The 22,607-nt window shown below is 53.1% G+C and overlaps 2 protein-coding genes across 2 annotated transcripts; one reads left to right on the forward strand and one right to left on the reverse strand.

Annotated features, from left to right (window-relative positions):
- Nucleotides 1-1,402: 1,402 nt before the first annotated feature.
- LOC100841306 lies at nt 1,403-3,514 on the reverse strand. Its single transcript, XM_003581564.4, has 3 exons — nt 3,447-3,514; nt 2,853-3,298; nt 1,403-1,618 (listed from the first exon to the last, which is right to left on the reverse strand). The coding sequence occupies exons 1-3, from the start codon at nt 3,486-3,488 to the stop codon at nt 1,606-1,608; spliced, it is 501 nt and encodes a 166-aa protein (XP_003581612.2). The 5' UTR covers nt 3,489-3,514; the 3' UTR covers nt 1,403-1,605.
- Nucleotides 3,515-3,701: 187 nt separating this feature from the next.
- Nucleotides 3,702-5,722, forward strand: LOC106865556. Its single transcript, XM_014895766.2, has 3 exons — nt 3,702-3,840; nt 3,960-4,043; nt 5,361-5,722. The coding sequence occupies exons 1-3, from the start codon at nt 3,792-3,794 to the stop codon at nt 5,687-5,689; spliced, it is 462 nt and encodes a 153-aa protein (XP_014751252.1). The 5' UTR covers nt 3,702-3,791; the 3' UTR covers nt 5,690-5,722.
- The last annotated feature ends 16,885 nt before the right edge of the window (nt 5,723-22,607 follow it).

Consider the following 22,607-nt stretch of genomic DNA (forward strand, 5'->3'; position numbering starts at 1 on the left):
ACAGTGAAGCTTTGGTTGTTTCATTTGAACTACGGTTGTGAGCTTCTATTGCATTGCTGAAACTTGCCATTTTGCATATGAGTAATCAGTGGAACCTAACCTATCACTATGGGTGTTCAAAATCGGTTCCGTTTGAACCTGTGAAACTGTTATATAGTAATTTTTGAACCGGAGCATCGGCTGATCTCACATACAGCGAAGAGAAATAAAGTGTCCCATCATTCAGTGGTTTTGGCTGGGTTGGGTAAACCCGTACTCGGACACCCCTACCTATCGCATCCCCTGGTTTTGAATGTTGTTGTATACCATTATGGAGAATTATGTCAAACACATACTATACTCTCCAATAGAGCGTAACTTCCACTGACATACCCTGGTTTGGCCAATCAACATTGGAAATTTCTCCATTGATGGATCTTTTTCTAAAAGATAGAGGGTAAAGATTACAGCTTTATCGCCTAGTTATTGCCACTGACATCTGAGTGAGGTTTTGGTCGTAGATCTTACTCTGTTGTCAACTCAATTTGATGACCTCTGACATGAAAGGTATTTGTTTGATGTAAATCTGGTTGTAAGCCATGGTACAACATGTTTTCTTTCTCAGTTTAGAGGGGTGCTAGATTACTTTGGTTGAGGTTCTACTATTATAGAAGTGGCAATTGGATGTTGTACATTTGATCTAATTTTAATTCATGTTGTTTTATGAGATATGGGAGTTTCAGAGATCACAGTTATCCAGGCATATAGCTATTAAATGTATGAAAAAGTAAAATGATCTTTAATTTAAACCTACAAACAAAATGGGCTTTTAATCTTAGAATTTTGCCTTTGCAACCTACGTGCTGCTAAGTCTATTTCAGCTTTCTTTTTATTGGTCGGTATAACAACTTTTTGTTCTGAATGAAAGCTATTTGTCCATCGCGGCAGGTTGCTATAAGTGTTAATGGCATTGTAATGTCCAGTGCAAAGTCATGGTTATTCCCATAGTTACTATGCTATGTCTGCCATGTATTTTGTTTTGAACTTTCATAGGTTATCAAACAACAATCATTTATGGTCTATCTTCAAGCAGGAGAGGCGAGATTTTTTGCCATTGAACTTTGTATGTCCTTTTGTCTGATTTGAGCTCTGAGCTACCATGAACTTGCACTATATTGTCGTGTGAGCATGGCAGTAGGAGGAAGAGAGCCGCTGAGACGTCGGTAGATGTGGATGCAGGTAAGGACCAGTTATATATGGCTCATCTTGTGGAAATGTGTAAAACTGATTTGTTTTTTTATAAAATGGATGGAATATTTAACATGGCTCATCTTGTGGTAATGTGTAAAACTGATTTGTTTTTTTATAAAATGGATGGAATATTTAACAAGATCGATAATTTTTTATGAAATGGACCCAACATTCCTGAATGAGCAAATACAGAAACTTCCATGTGATGATCAGTTTACGTGTAGGAATGGTTATGATCACTAGACATCCCACCAACCTTACTAACAGCCATGATGTAACTAACAAAATGTAACACCGGTAGAAATAATATTGTGATGATAGTAATTCACTTCAGGTGATCATCTCTTAGAGTGTATCATCTCCTCCATTGTCCAGCTAGCCAGCAAACCTACAGGATAGTCAACAACACAGCTGAATGGACTGCATGAACGTTATGTTGACGAATATATAAATAGAACAAAAGTAAGCAAATAGTCTGTTAAGATAGAGCGTAATTTGTTTTCTCAGCAAATTTAGTGGAGTTATCTACATTTAAATTGGTAAGTACTCCCTCCGTTCCATAATTCTTGTCTCAAATTTGCCTAAAAATGGATGTATCTATTCTTAAAAGGTGTCTAGATACATGTAAGATTTCGATAAGAATTATGGAACGGAGGGAGTACCACTCTTTTATCTTAGTGTCTTTATATTACTCTTCCGTTGCGATTGGTCTCACCTTATTTCATAATGTTCTCGACTTCTTCCTATCTCCGGTCAAACGGAAACCCATGAACAAATAATTCCTATTTCGAAAAATTAAGTGTGTAGTGAATGCCATGCTCCGATGAAGATAGAACAGGACAGCACGGCACGGCAACTTGGACGGAGGAGACTGAAAGCATTGTCCATATATACTTGGAGTTGGAAGCCACGGCAAACCTAACAGCTTAATCCAGAGTTTGGTTTGGGATGAGAGAATAATAGTCACGGGACAAAATTATGGCGAGCCTGATGCTAACTAATCAAGAAACAAGTGAAAACTACTTTGAGCTTAACTAGACATATTCACATCATTTCGCTGGTAAGGCAAAACTGGAGGAGCTCTTATTAATGTACAGCAATGACTTGGTAAACTTACAGTTAAACATACAGTGATTCGCTGTTGAGTAATGTGCAAGAAGGGATGTATTGAAGATTCTTCGCAGATCTTGAGAACAGCAAGTAACAAATGTTACAAACTGTAGATTGGTTTGCCTTCAGGTAGGAAGATTTATGGACTGAGCAGTTCCTTTTATTGTCGTGAATAATCACTACTGGCATGGATTAATCGAGTACTACTACATCTCTACTGGCCATGGAATTAATCGAGATACAACAACATCTCTACGGGCCACGAAATTAGTCGAGGTACTATATTTCTACTGGCCATGGATCTACCATATCTGAAGTTCTGAACCGTCAATAGTTCCAAGGAGATAAAATCTCCCACTACGTTTAGATCATTACTGGCAGCATGTTTTCAGTTGAATGTGGAAAAATACACAGGCACATTTCTTTTGTTCCATCTACGTATACTACTCTGCAATCGCATACATACGAAAAACGGTGTACTTCTCTGGAATGCTGGTGGAAGGAGACCTCACTTGCGGTGGGAAGAGGAAGGAAGCTCCCGCGCCGCGGCCAAGGATTCGGGGAGCTCGAGGGGTATGTCGTCGCTGAACATGCTGGCGATGTGGTCGTACGCCGGGACAGGGCCAACGCGGGATTCGTAGTCGGCGATGGCGGAGACGGCGATGTCGCGGATCTGGCGGAGGGACCGCCGCTCGGACTCGGAGAGCGGGCCGGCGGCGCGGGATCGCGAGCGCACCACGCAGATGTCGTCGAGGTCGCGGCTGTGTCGGTGGAGCCGCTCTTCGAGCTGCATCGCCGCCTCCATGGCGTCCACCTGTTCCTCGAGCGCGTCCATGTCCCGGTCCGTTTTCTGCCCGAGGCGTTCTATCATCCGCAGCTTGTAGATCCCTTCCTCGATCTTCTCGGCCGCCGTCGACGGCCGCCAGATGACCATGGGCTTCCCGTCCGGCGCCAGCCCCTGCATGACATGGACGCCAATTCGTGAAACCCTAGTTGATAGCTAGATTTTGGTGAGCCCAATGGCCCAATAGATTTGCAGCCACGTGCGCTTAGACTCTCTAACAGCAATTGATGATGCGCTGGGTCGGCGGGGGCAAACGGCATACCATGGAAACCTTGCCGGCGCGGGACGCAGATGCTGCCGCCATCGTCTTCTTGGGAGGAGGAGCAAGTAAAGGGGAGATTTTCTTTCTTTAAAATGACTTCTTAGAGGCCAGCCCGGTTCAAGGCCCAGAAGGTGGCTCGGCAGCTTGCCCAGCCAAACCCAGCCGACACAGGCACACAGCCCATCAAGAGGTAGATTACCCAGCCCAAATCGGCCCGTCCAGTATACGCCTATAATATCCCCATTCTGTTATCGATGATCGCCTCGCCGGCCGCAACTCGCTCCCCACTGACCCACAGCCGCATCTCACCAAAGCCATCTGCCGCATCGCCGTCGCCGCCTCGTCATGGATACCGGCGCCAATGCACCACTTCCGGCGGTGATCGCCGACACAGGTTCCACACCGATCCCCACTCCCCCGGGCAGGGCACCACCTAGATCACACCCCCACCGCCACCCACAAAATAATTAGGGTCTACTGATCTCCCTAATTCTTCAGTTCGGTTTCTCGCAGGGAAGGAGATGGTGCCGGCGCCGAAGAAGGAGGAAGAGGAGAAGGACAAGCCGCTCGCTCCGTCGACGAACCTCGCCGAGTCAGGTCCAACCCCCACCCTCGAACCCTTGAAACTATTAATTCCCGACCATTGGCCGTGTCGTATTTGAGTAAATTTGACCAAATCACACTTTTTCAGACAGCTTTGTTGCGCAGCCACATTGAATGAAATACCATCCGCAAAACCACACTTTTTGAATCAATTTGTCTCAGTAAGCCCGAAAACCGCTTAAGTTGATGGTTTTGCTCAAATCCTGACAGATGGGCCCACATGTCGGTCACATGCGTGGGTGCAGCATTTGTGTACTCAGACGTGGTACTAATCAATCAATGAGCTTGCTTCTGTTCTTGCACGTTTAATCAATCGATTGCTTCTGTTCTTGCACGTTTAATCAATCGATTAGCTTGCTTCTGTTCTTGCACGTGCGCATCGCTCCGGATTCCATCGGCCGAAGACGTCGGAAGTACTTGACAGGCTGCGAAGTTCTGTTTCAGATTTGTGATCTGAACCAACATAATTTTCCTGAAAACTACTGTAAAAATTTCAGCACTGCAAATCCAATCCTTGAAGCATATATGCTCGCTCAATGTTCTGACACAACCTTTTCAGTGGACGACCCCCAATTCTCCCCAACCCATCCACGGTCGTAATCCTCCTCACATCATCCAGCAGTAGCTAAAACCGAAATCTGCTTGCATTGCAAGCCGGAACAGAGCACTCGAGAATCGTGGAGAACTACTGACCAACGTTGCGTGGAGGGCGTCGAGGCGAGAGTCGGAGAACCCATGGGAGAAGACGACCTTGAACCGCGCTTCCTCCTTCCGTACCCCGGACTTGGTGTAAGCCAGGTGCGGCCCGTCCCTGAGCCTTACCCTCGGTGCTGTCACGGGCGGGCCGCCGGTCGCCTCGCAGATCCGCGGCTTCACGACTCGTGGCGTCACACGGACCAGTGGCACCTGGTTGTTGCCCGCGGCAGCACGAACATCTGCTCACTCGCCCTGTGGGATGTGCCGCTTGTGACCGATTCTGGTCTTGCCGAGATCGCCGTCGGGTGCCCCTCGCTGGAGCGTCTGGATATCGCTTCTGAAGGTGGGGAATTAGACTGCGGGGAGGAGAAAGGGCCAGAAGTGAAGTGACGGGCTTACAGGTCGGGTTTCTGTCTGACTTGGCAACCGACATGTGGGCCTCACTTGTTGAGCAAAACCACTAACATAAGCGGTTTTCAGGCTTACCGAGACAATTTGACTCAAAAAGTGTGGTTTTGCGGACGGTATTTCGTTAAGTGTGGCTTGGCGACACAGCTGCCCCAAAAAGTGTGGTTTTCTAAAATTTACTCATTTGATTTTGGTCTCGTGTTGCAGGGGAGAAACCCTATATGCCGCCGATGACGGACGAGGAGCGGCAGAAGATCAAGGACTTGAAGAAGCTGCACACGTTAAGTGTCGAGGCACTGCACGAGGTGTTGGAGGATCAAAAGGAGCTCCGCAAGCACCGCGACGACCTTCTGTTCCATCGGAGGTGCCTGGCCGCGCGCTTGGTCAACCGGATCCTGTTTCGGCGCCGCGAGGCCGCCTTCCTCGGGCACCAGCTGCGCCTTGGCTTGAAGGAGGCAGTCGATCCCTTGCCGGAGGAGCTCGTGGAGGCTCGGGAGCCCCTCGATTTGTCCCTTGACATGTATTATGTATATTGACATGAGCAGGGCCATGAAGCTGGACTTGGACAAGTTTCTCGTTATGTACTGCACCCACCTCGAGAACGAAAGGAAGACATGGGCGGAGCCACCGTGCGGGCACCTAGGGCGCGTGCCCGGGCTCGTCGGCGTCGGCCTTCGGAGCTCAGACGAGCAGCTATGGCCGATCGGCCGTCTCCAGATCGAGAGTGCCCCTGAGAACGAAGCCACGATCTGTTTCTTCTGGGCCCAAACGTTATTTCCTTCCCTCCCTCTGTGTGAAACCCCAGGTTTTAAGTACCTAAATTATATAGATTAATCATCATATTTCACAAAAATAAAACAATGTCCTTTATTACAAATAAATATTTCAAAAATTACAAACAAGTTCCTTTAGTTTTACATTTCAGCCCTTGGGCATTTACTTAGCAGTTAAGAAATTCTTGGTGGGCCCAATTGCATGTTTGCCATTTGGCTCCCTTCCAGCAAGCTGAGGGGCACGTGTGTGCCATGCATATGTGCTACCCTACACCTGTCATCACAACACTGCACACTATATATACCTCTCTCTACTTTTACTGTTTCACTTTTTACCAGCCACAGCCACCTCCACCGACCAATTTCCACCTCCTCTGCCACTTTCACTTTTCATCTCCACCGTGTAAGCCTTCTGCGGTGGCGTGGTGCTGCGCTCGGGTCGGGAGAGAAAAAGGCAGAGAAGGAAAGGGGAGGATGAAGAAAAGCTCGTGCCTAGGAAAGAAAACGAAGGGCCAGCCCGGTCGGGAGTGTTCTGCTGGGCACAGGGCACTGTTTCCCTTTCTATTTTTCTTTTTCTTTTTCCTTCACACCTCGATACTTGTTGGATGGGGTCACAGGGGTACTACCTGCTACTGCACACACACGCTAACACACACCAGCACATACACATGCTTATTTTTTTTCTTTCATCTGTACGCTAAGTGCTATTAGCTTAGGAAAAACTAGTGCAGGGTGTTGCATGTATGTCTTGTTTTTTATTTTTTTCACTTATTAGAATTTCGAGTAGTAAAGTTTCAAATATGTTTATGGATTAAATATTAGGAGTTGACTCCGGACAAGTAGGACACCCTGACGGTGTTTCCGAGTTGATCGGAGCGCTACCAGGCAAGTCGCATCCCTTGAACATGTCTTCGAAAATGATTTTATGAAACTTGGCTTATTTCGAAATTCTTGCATGCCACCCAAAAATAAGATTTATAATAAATTTGTAAGTGGATCCGGTGGATCCACTAGTATGGTCAGTACTAGGTAGGCCGACCCGGACAGGGTTACGGCTTAAGTGTAATTCGGTGGGTAGGGAGCTCAGGGTTCGGAGCAACCCGGATAGGGTTGGCGGAAAGTCAGAGCTCTTCTACATAGAGAAACCATATAAGGACAAACCAACTGGCGCTTACTTCAAAAGCGGCGCAGACCGTACTGACCATAGACCTGGAATGGGACAGGCTGAGCCGAACCACGCCAAGTAGCTGCCTCTGCCCGGGTGAGAAGGTGACTGTATCCGGGTAGGTGCAGACACCCTAGGGCGGGACCTACCGGTCAGGGGTCTGGACCCGCGGGCCTATGTAAGGCAAGGCGGCGAGGCAGAGGTAGTGTACGGGCTGGTTCTGGTTATGGTTCCTTGGTCTAGTCGTGTGCATATGATTAGTGCGACGACGAGGATTGACCAAGTGATGCTATGGGCAAAGCAGTACACCTCTGATCAGAGTTAAATGTGATATCACTCCTAGTTTCCGGGTTTGGAAGTGCGTCGTGTGGGTTTTCCTCTAACACAAGATGCAAGATCCCATGTCGATCTGCCGCCAGTAGATTTTTCAAATAAAATATGGTTTTCAACGAAATACTAAAAGAAATAACTTATTTTCGGATATAATTATTTTTGGTCCGACGGCTTGATGATCGTCAAGGTTAACTCATGCATAATGATTTTCAGTGGCTTGCGGAGTACGTGTTTCCATACGTACTCAGCCTTGCTTCATATGTTGTTTTCAGAACCAATGATCTTGGTGAGCCCCGAAGAGGTAGAGGCCGGTACTTATGATGAGTCCGGTCCTTACTATGAATATGCTGAAGTGGAGTATGAGTATGAGGATGCCACTGGCGAAGATGATGTTGCGTAAACCACCAGGAGAGTAGTTCAAGATGGCCTAATAATGGCTAGATTAGAGGCACCTCTTACCATAGTGAGACTTGGAGACACTTTGAGTGTCCTTGTAATAAGACACCATCTGCGAACGGTGAAGGTTTCTATTGTACACGCTACTGTTTTCCTCAAGTTGATCTTGGCGCAACTCTGTACGTGGCGATTCTTCCGTTACGCTGACTTTGTCAGAGATAACGGGGCGTCACAGAAAAGTTGGTATCAGAGCGCGCTGGAGGAAACAGACATGTACTTAGATAGAGACTGTCGGAGCTCTAAGGAAGAATAATTTCCCTTCTCATCTAAATAACTAAAGTTTTCTCATCTTGAACTAACTTGACTATTCTTAAAAAAAAAATTGGTACCCATCTCTCTTTCTGACGTCTGTTCTGTAGCAAGTGCACGTCCTGACCGACCTGACCAAAGTAATTAGTAAATAAAATAAGGATTATATATTAGTGCTGGACCAGAACGTATGGCAAACAAATAAGGTGACCAAGCATGCGTGATTAAATAGATTTGTGCTACTTAGAGTATACTGTACTGCATGGTATTGATCGCTTACAACCTAGGTTCAATAGTGTATCTTTTTGCATCGCTTACTTGCTTGCTTACTATTTTGGAGTAGACTGACTGAAAATGTATTGAATAATTAATTGAATTCTTATCTAACCAATGTAGGATGAAGGGTACAGTGCCGGGTACGGGTTTTGAGTAGGGGGTTTTGCTCGCTACTTGGTTCAGCTCCTTTACATTTTGTGTATTCGCCTCACTGTGGTTCAGGACCCTTGTGACGGTGGGTACTTAGTCACTCTGCACCTTCCTCCCAAGGAGGGACTAGTAGGTGTCGTTCCGTCGGTCTACAGTGTTGCACGTTACGACTTCGTGTCAGCACTCCAGAGAGCGGCACGAGATGCTGCTTTGCACGTCTTCCACGCTTACCATGCTGCACTAGCTCGGATTGGCGTGGGAGAGTGGCCCCACTGCCTAGAGGAGTCAGGGAGTTCGTCTACAGCCCCTCCGCCCACCTTCGTACCCCCGCAGCTCGTGTCCACCTCTGTGTTGCCTCCACTTCCACCACTTGTCCCCACGTTCGTACCACCACCACCACCACCTCCGAGTGCTCTTCCTCCTCTGTACTCGACAGTTCCACCCAGTACTTCAGACTTCTCAGCTCCACCCGGGGTACTTAGAGGTTCTTCCTCTCGAGCCGTGTCGCGTCCACCTACACCCTACAGACGCCCACCTTCACCTCAGAGTTCAGTGCAGGAGTTGTTGAGCCAGCTTGACACCCTAAAGCGGCGTTGCTCCCGCCTTGAGCGGGAGAACCGCGACTTGACTGCAGCGTTGAGGGACTACACCCGCCCGGGTATGGCCCTCAACCCACTTGTGCTTGAGAGCTCTCCTTTTGTCACTCCAGACCGTGTTGGGTACTCGATTGACCAGCAGTCCCTTGCCACTGACGAGCCGTCCTCACAGGTCGGCACTACTCTGAGTTCCACTGCAGCTCCACCACTCCTAGACCCCACTCTTCGCACACCGCTGGGTTCTCCACCTGTCGTCCCTGCTCCACCATCTCCCGACTACACCCCTGCTTCCCCCGAGTACACACCCGCCTCTCCCGACTACACTCCAGGTCTTGCAGACGCCGTCCTCATTTACTCCGATTTTGCCGAGCTTGACACCAGTCTTGTGTCCTCTCAGTTCACCCCTTCAGACTTCCTTCGTGTCCCTTCCGACGTCACTCCCTCAGAGCACCCCCTTAGCTCTGTCCCCGACTCCACCTCTCACGAGTCCGACGCTGCAGCACCGAGTTCTCCGCCACACCGAGTGTGTTCCAGTCTGCACTGACTTCCGGCCTCGACCCCGACTTACTTCTCACCCGTTGTGCGAGTCCCCTTATTAGGGAGGACTGACTTACTAGCATAGCTAGACGTGTGTATATACCCTCTGGCAAGGTTGTAGCAGCATATACTAGCTAGACTGTTACGCCTCACAGAGTCGACGCCACTACTTACCAGATGCTTACGAAGGCTCGTACAGGCTGTCCTTTTGTTTATATACCCTCTGGAAAGGTCTTGTAGCCGTAGCTACCCTTCCAGAGCTTACACAGCCGTATCTAGATAGGTCAGATCCGACGGACAGATAGGTCGGCAGGTATACTTTTGTGCTGGGTAAACATGTAGATAACCGTGATAACCTGATGATTGTGATATGGAGTTAGGCATGGTGCTGCTACTTTATTTTGTGATGTCTCGGATGGACTCATGGATGACATTATGGATGATGGACTACTATGTTACTATTTCATTACCATCTCGTATGATGCACTCTGTAATGTTTTCATTTCTTTTACTACCATGCTACTATTTATGTGTATCACCGACCTGTGTATGTATGAGTTGATGCCACCATGCTACTTCCAGTTCAAAGATTCATATGATGTATATTGCTTGATCTCCTGTAATTTTCTTACTCTGTCCACGTTCATCTCTTGTATGCTCATGTATCTGTACGAGTGAATGATGGCTTTATGTATGTGTGCACTTGGACAGATGCATGTCAGGCTCTAGTTTGATTTTATTCCTCCCTGTACCGGCTGTTGTTAGTCACCAAAACTTAGTCTCTGAGAATAGATAAAATGGAGAAAGTGCCTTGTCTGTTTGTGCGCGTGCACACACACCTCAAAAAAAAAATTTAGGTGTCGATTAAAATTTCTTTCCGCGTAGCCACATCCTTAACCGTAGCCCTTTTATACCAGATTGGTAGCCATGGATTCCGGTACTGGTCAACGCGAGGGAGTTATAAACCAGACCGGGACAGAGTCCGAGTTGCCAGGAAATGATGAGGGTATAGGAACTAGTGCGACGTTACCTGCACCCCCAATATTCCCTCCGCATGTTTCGGGATCGGACCAATTTGCTCAAATGCTTCAATGGATGGAACAGTCTCGTCGAGACTCTATAGAGCAACAAAACAAGTTCATGGAAAATCTATTTGGTACCATTAAAAGTCAGATGACTAGAAATCCAGACCGAGGGATCTCAATTGGAGAATTTCAAAAGACTAGACTACCAACATTTTCAACCACCACAGATCCACTAGAAGCAGATGATTGGTTAGTGGATATAGAGCAGAAACTTATGACTGTAGGATGCACAGACCAAGAGAAGGTCCGTTATGCCTCCCATCAGTTATTTGGTCCTGCTGCCACGTGGTGGAGAAATGTGCAAAATATTGTGTCAGCCGACCATGTGATCACCTGGGATGAATTTAAGAGGAGGTTTCGAGAAACTTATATTTCGGAAATTTTAATGAGCATTAAGAGAAAGGAATTTTTGAACCTTAAGCAAGGGCAAAAGACCGTCGCGGATTATTTAAGCCAGTTTAACTCCTTATCCCACTATGCACCAGAGGACACTAATACCGAGACTAAGAAGGTGTATCAGTTCATCGAAAGACTTAACCCATCCATACAAGTAATTTTAGCCTCTGAAGGTGACTGAGTTCCAAGATCTAGTTGATCGGGCCCTTCTTATTGAGAGTCGGCAAACAGCCACAGGAGAAGAAGAGCGGAGAAAGAAAGCTAGGATGGACCCGAGGTTCATGAAAGGAGGCGACAACCGCCCTACAGCCCCGACACGAAATTCCATAAGGGGACAGAACCAGCCTACCTTCCGCCAACTCCCTAGATTGGCTATTCGAACCCCTAGACCCCCTATAAAATGCAATATTTGCAATGGACCTCACATGGCCCGGGACTGTCCAAAAGCCAGCATCATATGTTTTGGATGATGTTTTGGATGTGGACAAAAGGGTCACTACAAGAACCAATGCCCAAACAAAGGCCAACAACAGTTTGGCACGAGTGGTGTTGCACAGGCGCAATCTCAAGCTCAACCCCAACCTCAACGTCAAGCTAATGCAACACAAGTTCATGGGACTAGAGCCGCAGCAGGCCGTGGATTTGGTCGTGGTGGACTAGCACGTGGACCAGTTCGTGTGACACGCCTTGATGCCGCACAAGTGGAGTCATCCACCGATGTGATCATGGGTAACCTACTGATCTCTCCTGCTGTAGGCCTAGTACTTTTTGATCCCGGGGCGACACATTCTTTTATCTCACGGAAATTTGTCGAGACACATAATTTGGAACAAACCGCCCTAGCCAGACCAATAGAAGTCAACTCCCCTGGAGGCCTAATAATTGTGGAACGTGTCTGTCACAACCGTTCCATATTAATAGAAAAGATAACCTTTAGGGCCAACCTGTACGTGATTGGTCTGGAAGGATTAGATGTTATACCCGGGATGGACTGGTTAGCGAGACATGGGGCAAAAATGGATTGTGAAGGAAAGTCTATATCCTTGAGGGGGGCAGATAATAAAAGGGTGACCTTCAGGAGTAGAAGAAATAGCCCACAATCAGACCAAGGTTTAGTAGCTGCCTTGCACACAAAGGAAGCTAAGCACGTCCCCATAGTTCAAGAATTCACGGATGTGTTTCCAGAAGAGTTGCCTGGGATGCCACCGGACAGGGAAATAGAGTTCACTATTGATCTCGTTCCGGGAACAGCACCCATAGCCAAGCGACCCTATCGTATGTCTGCCAAAGAATTAAAGGAATTAAAGAAACAGTTGGATGAACCGAAGGAAAAGGATTTTATCCGACCTAGTGTATCACCTTGGGCAACGCCGGTCCTATTTGTAAAGAAAAATGATGGAAGTATGAGATATGTGTGGATTATCGAGGCCTAAACGAGGTGACCGTTAAAAATAAGTATCCGTTGTCGCGGATAGATGATCTATTTGACCGATTAAAGGGAGCTTGTGTTTTCTCAAAAATAGATCTCCGATCAGGATACCACCAACTGAAAATAAGTAAAGAAGATACACCCAAGACCGCTTTTGTAACTCGGTACGGACACCATGAGTTCACGGTCGTTCCGTTCGGGCTTACAAATGCACCGACAGCATTTATGAACCTAATGAACCTAGTCCTGATGCCCTATTTGGATAAGTATGTGGTTGTATTTATTGATGATATTCTGATATATTCTCGGAGCATCGAGGAACATGCCGAGCACCTCCGAGCAGTGCTACATACATTGAGAGAAAAGAAACTCTATGGCAAATTCAAAAAGTGTGAATTCTGGCTAGAGGAAGTCTCCTTTTTAGGACACATTATATCGGGAAAAGGAGTAGCCGTAGATCCTGCTATAGTGGAAGCGGTGTTGGCCTGGAAATCACCAACCAACGTAACGGAAATTCGCAGCTTCCTCGGACTAGCCGGATATTATCGAAGGTTCATAGAAGGGTTTTCCCAAAAAGCATCCCCTATGACCAAACTGCTAAGAAAAGACACGTCGTTTGTCATAGCCCGGGGCTTAGACACCGGGGGTGAGTGGCACCCCCTTTTAGGTTCGGCAGAGGGCGTCGGGGATCGCTCCGGCGATCGCCGGCGAGGCCAATGTCAAGCGTGAAGATGCACACGATCGTTTTACCCAGGTTCAGGGCACCCTGAGGTGTAAAATCCTATGTCCTGCTTCTATGTTCTTATTAGCCAGTGAACAAGGGTTTACAGGTTGCGGGGGGAGTTCCCAGGCGTTCTCTCCTTTTCTGCTAAGGGCTACTTGCTATTTCTGACTAAAACTAGTAAGGAACCGAACCCTTTGATCGTTGGCAGGGGTCCTCCTTTTATACTCAAGGGGACACCACAGGTGCCTTGGTGCATGGGTGACAAGTGGCAAGCAAAGAACTCGGGCAGCTTGCCCTCGCTGCGCTGGCTTGCATGCATGGTGAGTAGCCCTGCAGTTAGGGCGCTACGCGCCTAGAATTCACAGCGGGGCAGTCACTGTGGGCTGACTGGACGGGGAATCCCCTTTCTGCCAGAGCATTAAATGCTTGTTTGTGCTTCACTCCTTGCCCTGGCGCCCTGCACACAGTGAGCCCGCCGGGCGGCCACGTGGCAAAAAAGGAGGACCCCCGCCAACGGTCAAAGGGGGGGATGGACTCTCAGTTCACTACTAACTCTAGCCAAGAGTAGGAAGTAGCACTTAGCTAAGAAGAGAGAGAGAACCCGAGGACTCGCCCCGGCAACTTGTAAACCCTTGCTCATCAGTTAATTGCAAACTCATAAGCAGGACGTAGGGTTTTACACCTCAGGGTGGCCCGAACCTGGGTAAAAAACGATCTTGTGTTCATCGTGTCCTAGCGCTTGACATTGGTCCCGCCGGCGATCGCCGGAGCGATCCCCGTCGCCCACTGCCGAACCTAAAAGGGGGTGCCTACGCATCCCCGATGTCTGAGCCCCGTGCAACGACATTGGTCCCGCCGACGATCGCCGGAGCGATCCCCGTCGCCCACTGCCGAACCTAAAAGGGGGTGCCCGCGCATCCACGGTGTCTGAGCCCCGTGCTACGACACCGGGGAGCGTCCAGACGGGAATTCTCTTGTTGCCTCCCAGGGCAACCCTCGCAGCCCGGCTAGCCCTGCCGGGCTGGTGGCTTGCCGGGCAGCTTGTTCGGTCCTGCCTGGGGCGCTATTCTTGCGGGGAGCGGGTGAGGCGACCCACGCGTCATGCAACGATACCACCCCGGGTGCCACTAGTGCGACAGTAGCCCCCGGGCGTGGGCCCGCAATGCCTGTTCCTGGGTGAAATCACCTTTGGTCGGCTGCCGGGCTACGCCCTCAACCGACGCGTGGGTCCCGAGCCGCTTCAGGTGCCCGTTTATGCGTTACTCCAGGGACTCCGCCGTTACGGGAAGAGTAGTGGGGGCGAGATTTCCGCCCTAACCTCCCCTTAAACACGGGTGGTTAAGGCCACGCCCCGGATTCCCCCTCTTTAAGCGTAATTATCCCCAGCGCACCCGTAGGGTGCGGATGCGACCGTTGCTCAACGCCGGGGTACTATAAGATCCCACCGCTGCACTGAGGAGCAAACACTTAGCCCCCCAACACTTCTTCCTCATCCCCATTCTTCCTTGCACCCATGATCCTTGCTAACCTCCGCCCGCATTCCCCATGGCGCCCACAGCCCCCAAGAGAGGAAAAGGCACCAAGAGTTCCGCGGCCGACAAAGGCGAGAAGGCTCCCAAGAAGCCCCTCTCGGAGAAGGACCAGAAGAAACGGGAGTTGAGGGCCATGCTGGCCTTCTTCAGGCCCGGCTACAACGACGAGGGGCTCGACAAGATCCGACATGCCGTCGCCTCCCGGTTCAACGAGTACGGCGAGACACTCAGCTTCCCCATCGGCGCTGACCACCAGGACAACGACTTCCGGGTGTTCGCCCGCTTCATCCTTGCCGGGCTGGTACCTCCATTCTCCCTCTTCCTCCACGCACTCATGGCAACTCCACCCCACCTCCCTCTTCCTTCTCGCCGTCTTCCAATTCCTCTGCGAGGGGTTCGTTGGGGTGATGCCGTCAGTGGTGTTGTTCTGCCACTACTTTTACCCGCGCGTCGAGCAATCAGAGGCGATGTCGTCAGGGGTGGTGTTTCGTGCCCGCGATAAGATGAAGTCGGAGTTCATCGTGCGGACGGAGAAGAAGATTGAGAAGGAGTGGCGCACGGATTGGTGATGGGTTCGCGTGGAGGATCCCGATGAGCTTATCTACGCGCCCACCGAGCTGCCCGCGAGCAACGACGGTTGGCGGGACCGCTACAGCCGCGACGCGGAGCTCCTCCCCATCATCGAGCGGATCAAGGCCCTGCGACTAGCGGGGCTCACTGATCTCGACGTGGCACGCACCTACATCAGCCGGCGCATTGCGCCGCTGCAACTGCGGTCTCGCCCCGCGTGGATGTACACGGGGCCAGGGAACAACATGCACCTCCAGAACGGGGGCGTGACCCCGGATGTGATCCGGGCGTGGGTGAAGGGGATCACCGGCGAGGAAGCCCCATTCACTGATCTGCCCCCAGGGGCTCCATCTCTCCACGCCGGGGTCGCGGGGCTGCATGACATCGTCAGCAGCTACCCGCCCTGCAACGAGTGGGGGCTGATGTCCGATTCCCCTGCTCGAGCCCTGGAACCTCCGCCAGCCGCAGCCCGTGGGAAGCGAGTGGCCGAGGAGAGCGGGGGGGAATCGGAGCTCAGCTGGCCCGACGTCGAGTCCTCCGGTGACGAGGCTGGCCACGTTGCCGGGGCCCAGACGGCCCTCCCTGTCGCGGAGGAGGTGGACGAGCATGACACACCTCTGGTGCGGAGGACGAGGGCGCCCGCGACAGCGGCCGCAATCGCCATGGCAGCTTCCACGACGACCGAGGCTGCGCCCAAACGGGGAATCTTCGGGGGCTACACATTCAAGCTCAACCCCCCGAGGTAAGCCGGCATCTCTCCCCCCTTGTTCCTACAAGGTTTGCGCCAACTCTGGTTTCCTTACTCCTTTGTCGTCGCCTTGCAGGGAGAGCACCCCGGTGGGAGCCGGCAAGAGGGGGAGGACGGACACTGTGCCCGCCGCGCCGAGCAAGAAGCCGCGCACCCAGGTCAGTGCCAGTGCCAGCCAAACCGGCACAGCGTCTAGCAGCGCCGCCACTACGCTCATCGCCGACCCGATCCTGCTGGAGGAGGAGCCCGCAGCGGACAGCCCGGTTGCAGTAGCCGGGACAGAGGGGGACAAGGATCCCCCTGCCAGCATGGCGGCCCCGCAAGGTACTCGTCCAGGGCCTCCTTGCGTTCGTCGCCGGGTACCCCAGCTTAGCCCGAAGCACTAATTTCGTTCTTTGTCTCAGGCACTGTTGCGCCCTCAACGGGGGCAGGCGAGGCGGTGATCGACCTCACCTCCGACGTCGAGGACGTTGGGGCGGGGGACAAGCCGGAGGCGGCCTCCGCGCCAAGCCCCGCCGCCCCAGACACAACAGTGGCGGTGCCAACCGTCGCTCCCGGAGCGGGGCCCGGCAGCACGCCCCCGGCCTCGCAGGCCGGAGGCACGGATCCCGCGGCTGTCCAGCGGGAGGCGACTCCTGTTGGGGGCGCGGTTCCTCCACCAGACCCGCAACCTTCGGACGCGGAGGTGGAGGAGGAAGTGGCGGGGGAGCAGCAGGCGGCTCCCCTGCAAGGAGACGATGCTCCTCCCGGCCAGACCGTCGTGGCGGGGGTCTTGTCGTCGTCCACCGCTACCTCCAGCCCAGACCCCCGCATCCTTGCCGGTGCGACTTGGGACCCAATCACGTGGGACCCGAGCATCTATGATCAGGGGCACCAGTTCATCGACGCCATCAAGGAGCAGCAGCTGGCGTTCGTCACCTCCTTCAACAAGGTGAGGGAGCACCACGAGCTCGCGAAGGGCCAGCTCGGCTAGGTGCGGCGAGACGTCGAGAGGGAGCGACAGGAGCTCTCCCGGCTACGGGAGGAGACGCGCCTGGCTCGACAGGCCAGGGACGAGGCCGCAATGCCGGTTGTCCCTGAGGCGGAGCTCCAGCGGCGACTGGAGGCCCAACGCGCCGAGCACCAGCAAGCACTGGACTCACTGGCCGCGGCGCGGGAGAAGGCCAACAAGGAGCACGAAGAGGTGCTCACCACAGCTCAGGCTCGCCTCAACGAGAAGAGCGAGCTGGTCAGCAGCTACTCCTCCCAGCTCCAGGCGCTGCGCACGAAGCTGGAGGAGCAGGCCAATGCCGCGGAGGACGCAGCCGCGGCGTCGGCACGGCAGGAGAAGGAGCTCAACTCTGCCAAGGAGAAGAACGCCCATCTCGAGTTGGAATTGTCCACCGCCCGGGGTGAACTCGTCAAGATGGGTGAGGACAATGTGACCAAGGCCAAAGAGATCGCGCGGTTCGTGGAACTCCTCCGCAAGGCCAAGCACGCGGTGGCGCTGGCGTGCGGGAACCACGACAAGTTGGCGGGGCAGCGGCAGGAGGAGACCGAGAAGCTACGCGAGATCGCCCAGGCCGCGCACGAGCTGCTGCCGAGGTTCGAACTGCAGGCCGCACAGGTCGACGGCACGGACGTCAGCACCCTGATTCCCTTCTTCTCCGACATGGTGGGGAAGCTCGGGGCGCTGGACGTGTGGATCTCCAAGTTCTGCGACGGGGAGCTAGCGTCGTGTGCCAGGGAGATCGCCGAGACGATCCTCCCCCGGGTGCACTACCACCACCCCGACTTCCCCTTCGAGACGATGCTGGACACGTGGTCGGACAGCGAGGACGGCCCCTCCCACACCAGGGCGGTAAGCCGTTTCGTCGATGAAGTGGTGGACCGGATGTAGAGGAAGCCGGAGCCGGAGCCGGAGCCCAAAGTGGAAGCCCCTGGCAACCAGCCGTCTTTGTCCCCTGCTAGTTTTTGTCTTTCCTTTTGTTTCCTGCAAGTGTCGCGCTTGGCGCCGTTGAACAATTATGGTTTTTATTAGTCCATGTAATCGTTCGCTACTTTTATGAATTTCGTTTTCTGGTTCTACTTGGTACTTGGTTCTTGTCCCCGGAATTGACTCGCGGGGCGGATCTTCTGGCCTTCGTGTGTTATGCCTTGTGTTGTGGGGGACTCACGCGCTACCCACTTGACCAGACTAGGGACCCGGGACGGACCCGCAGTGCCAACCTGGGGTCAAGTAGCAGCGGCGAGCCACTCCGCTTGCAGGATAGCTACTCCCAAGCATGCACCCACGGGACAGACCCGCAAGCCGCATGGGGAGCGCACTCGCCCCGCAAGCGTCCTTCTAACACCCCAGCCACACGCAAGACTCGAACCACACCAACGAGCCAATCGTTAAGTACCAGAAAGCTAGGCGGCTAGGATCGTGTACTTAGCTGTCTGTTCTCGCACTTGGAACGCTTGCTGGAGGGATGCAGCAAAGACGTTGTGCACCCATCGGCGCCAAGCACTAATGGCACCACCACAGCGTCTCCACGGCAACCCTCGCCTTGGGAACTCCCGCTGGAGGGACGCCGCAAGGGCACGGTGGCCATGCACCCATCGACACTGAGCGCTGATGGCATGCACCGCCACCGTGTCTCCGCGGCCTCCTCGCCTTCGCAGCCATCTTCTTAGCTTCGCTCTGCGTTGCTCCGTGGCCACCACGCCCTTTTATAGGCACGGTGAAGAATCCTACCACTATGCGCGCCGAGTAACCGCGGCACACGTGGCGACACTCTCCTGCGGTGAGAACCTTGAAGCGGTCGCCTTGCACCACTGGCTACCCGCTAAATGACACGGCCCGTGAGCACTCCACGAGTGTCACAGTGCGCCCGATCCCATCCTTATCCTGCATGTCAGATTCTTACCACGCCCGAGATGCTGCAAAAAAGTTTCGAAACGCACAAAAAGACGCAGCACACATAGAGACAGACAGAGCACAGGTAGCCCTCTTGCCTCCCAGCCCCCGGGCACAGAAGGGTTGATACCAAACTTGGGTGTGAGCACTCTTCCAATCCCAAGACACATATACTGCGTGGTGCACGTTGCAGGGGACCCAGCAAAGGCACGACCCCGTGCCGGAGTGACCCGGCAAAGGGATTTTAGTTTTTGAGGCTCCGGCAGCCCCTTGCTCACAGCCAAGGATGGAAAGAGACTTCTGTGCACTTAGAGCAAGAGACAGAAGGAAGAACATGCAAATAACGAGACAACTTGACATTCAGAAGAAACCACTTATCTTTATTCATAGAAACTAGTGGATTACAATCGGGGGTTGCCCGGCTACACTAGTTCGAGAGGCATGCTGCCGGAGCATCACCTGTGGGTCGGGCTCCGCCGCGTCACGGGTAGAACTTGCGCAAGTGCTCAAGATTCCAACTGTTTTGCACCAGCAAGCCTTCTTCGGTTTCCAGCCGGACAGCCCTCGGCTTGGTCACCTGCACTACCCGAAAGGGGACCTCCCATTTCGGAGCCAGCTTGTTCCCGGCCTTCGTTCCTTGTATCCGGCGCAGGACAAGGTCTCCGACCTCAAGCTCCCGGGGACGGACCCGCCTGTCATGATAACGGCAGAGCCCCTGCTGATAGCGCACAGCTCTGACAGCAGCCCGGCATCAAAGCTCTTTGATGAAGTTAAGATCGTCAACCCTCTGTTCATGTTGGCTATGCTTGCCGTACGCGCGTACCCGAGGGGATCCATGCTTGAGCTCGAGGAGCAGCACCGCTTCTGCCCCGTAGACAAGGGCGAAAGGAGTTTTGCCCGTTGCCCGGCTAGGTGTGGTCCTGATTGACCACAGCACAGGCTGGATTTCTTTGACCCAGTGCTTCCCGCGGCCTTTGAGCTCGTCAAAGGTTCTCGTCTTGAGCCCCCGCAGCACCTCTGCGTTGGCTCGCTCCGCCTGTCTGTTGCTTCTCGGGTGAGCGATATTGGCGAAGTGGATCTTGGTGCCCATGCCCTCGCAGTAGGCTTGGAACACGGCGCTCGTGAATTGCGTGCTGTTGTCGGTGATGATGCCATTGGGCACGCCGAACCGGCACACAATGCCCTTGAAGAATTTGATGGCCGCCTGAGCGGTCACCTTCCACACTGGTTCCACTTCCGCCCACTTGGAGAACTTGTCGATGGCCACAAGCAAATACTCGTCGCCACCAACCGCTCTCGGCAATTTGCCAATGATGTCCAGCCCCCAAAACGCAAACCACCAGGAGGATGGAATGACTTGCAGGGCCTGCGCCGGTTGGTTACTCTTCTTCGCGTGGAACTGGCATGCCTCGCACGTCTTGACTAGCTGCTTAGCATCAGCTAGCGCTGTAGGCCAGTAGAAGCCGTGCCGGAAGGCCTTGCCGGCTAAAACCCGGGAGGCTAGATGGTGCGAGCATGTGCCTCGGTGTATGTCTTCCAGAAGTGCGCGCCCTTCGTCTTGGGGCATGCAGAGGAGCTTCACTCCATTTGCACGCCTCCGGTAGAGATCCCCGTCTACCAGCGCGTACATCTTGACTTGCCGGTCAACACGCTCCGTGGCAACGTCATCTTCCGGGAGGGCTTCCCCCTTCAGGTAGTGGGCGATGTCCACTGCCCAAGGTGGGGTTTCCCTACTTACGCATGCCGCCACATCAGCGGCATGGACCTCCGCAGTTGCGGGGTTTCCTACGGTTGCCAGGGGGGCTTCCCCGGCAGCCGGCTTGGGAGCAACCAAAGGCGCAGTCTGCGTGTGCCAGAACACCCCCGCTGGAACCTCCCGGCGCTCTGCTGCCCACTTGGATAGTTCGTCAGCCGCGAAGCTATCTTTGCGCTTGACGTGCTCGAATCATAAACCCTTGAACTTGCGTTCCAGCTTGCAGACTTCATCTATGTACGCTGCCATCTGCGGGCAGTCATAGTCCTTGTTAACCTGGTTGATCACGAGTTGGAAATCCCCGCCGAACAACCAGGCGCTTGATATCAAGGGCGATCGCCACCCGCAACCCGGCGAGCAACCATTCGTACTCAGCCGTGTTGTTGGTGGAGTCGGGGAAGTCAAGTTGGATGGCAAACTTCAGCTGGTCTCCTGTGGGTGACTCGATGACGACTCTGGCGCCAGCTCCCTGCAGGCTGAACGCGCTGTCGAAGTACATGATCTAGTGGCCCTCGTCCAGCTTGCCGGGCAGGCTGGTCTCCGGCTCTTCCTCTTCTATGCCCGTCGAGGTCCATTCTGCAACGAAATCAGTCAGAGCAGCACTCTTGATACTCTTGGTGTTGGTGCAGTGTATCGAATTCTGACAATTCCATCCTCCACTCGGCCACCCTTTCGGTGGCTTCACGGTTGGTGAGGGCCCGCTCCAGGCAAAACCCTGATACTACCGTGACGCGGTGCGCCTGGAAGTAGTGGCACAGCTTGCGTGATGCAAGTAGAATCCCCAGCAAGAGTTTCTGCACTTGCGGGTACCGCGTGCGGGCGTCGCGCATCACCGTGCTGACGAAGTACACCGGGTGCTGCACGAGCCGCTTGCGCGGTGTTGACGTCGCCGGCTCGATGGCGGTTCCTGGGTCCGAGGCGGTTGCCGGGGCTGGCTCAGCCCCCGGCCCCGCAAGCTCAGCCCCCGAGAGGTCTTCTTCTCTCTCGGCAACTAGCACCGAGCTGACCACTTGGTCAGTCGCCGCTAGGTAGAGTAGCAGCAGCTCGCCCAGTTTAGGGGCGACGAGGATTGGCGGCGACTTCAGGTACTGCTTGAGATCCTGGAACGCCGCCTCAGCCTCGGGGTCCAGTCCATTGGGCCCTTCCTCTTCATTACCTTGAAGAAAGGCAGGGCGCGTTCGCCCAACCTCGAGATGAAGCGCCCTAGCGCGGCTACGCAGCCGTTGAGGCGCTGCACGTCCTTCATCCTGCGGGGAGCCTCCATTTTCTCGATAGTTTCTATCTTCTTTGGGTTGGCTTGAATCCCCCTGTGTGAAACCAAGAAGCCCAGAAGCTGCCCCGAGTCTACACCAAAGGTGCATTTCTCAGAGTTCAACTTGAGCTTGATCCTGCGGAGGTTATCGAACGTTTCCCCGCAGGTCATCAATCAGCGAGTCCCGCGCTTCGATTTGATGATGATATCATCCATGTAAGCCTCAACGTTTCGGCCTAGCTGGGATCCCAAACACTCGCGTAAAGCACGCTGGAATGTTGAGCCCGCGTTCTTCAACCCGAAAGGCATGCGCGGGCCACGCGCCGGACCGCCGGTCCCAACACCGGCGAGCTGGGAAGGAGTAGGCGTGACCCCAGCCTCACCGTCGTCGGCGACGGCCGCGGCACCTGAGCGAGAAGCCATGGCAGTCCTCGTCGATGTAGTGGTGCGTGCTGCTAGAGAAATCGTAGGGAGAAGCGTCGTGGTCGCCGGAGACGATGAAGTTGGCCGCGCCGGACCCTAGGGAGACGGCCGCGGCCATGGCAGCCC

Source organism: Brachypodium distachyon, chromosome 5 (assembly GCF_000005505.3).
Source record: "Brachypodium distachyon strain Bd21 chromosome 5, Brachypodium_distachyon_v3.0, whole genome shotgun sequence".
Taxonomy (NCBI): Eukaryota; Viridiplantae; Streptophyta; class Magnoliopsida; order Poales; family Poaceae; genus Brachypodium; species Brachypodium distachyon.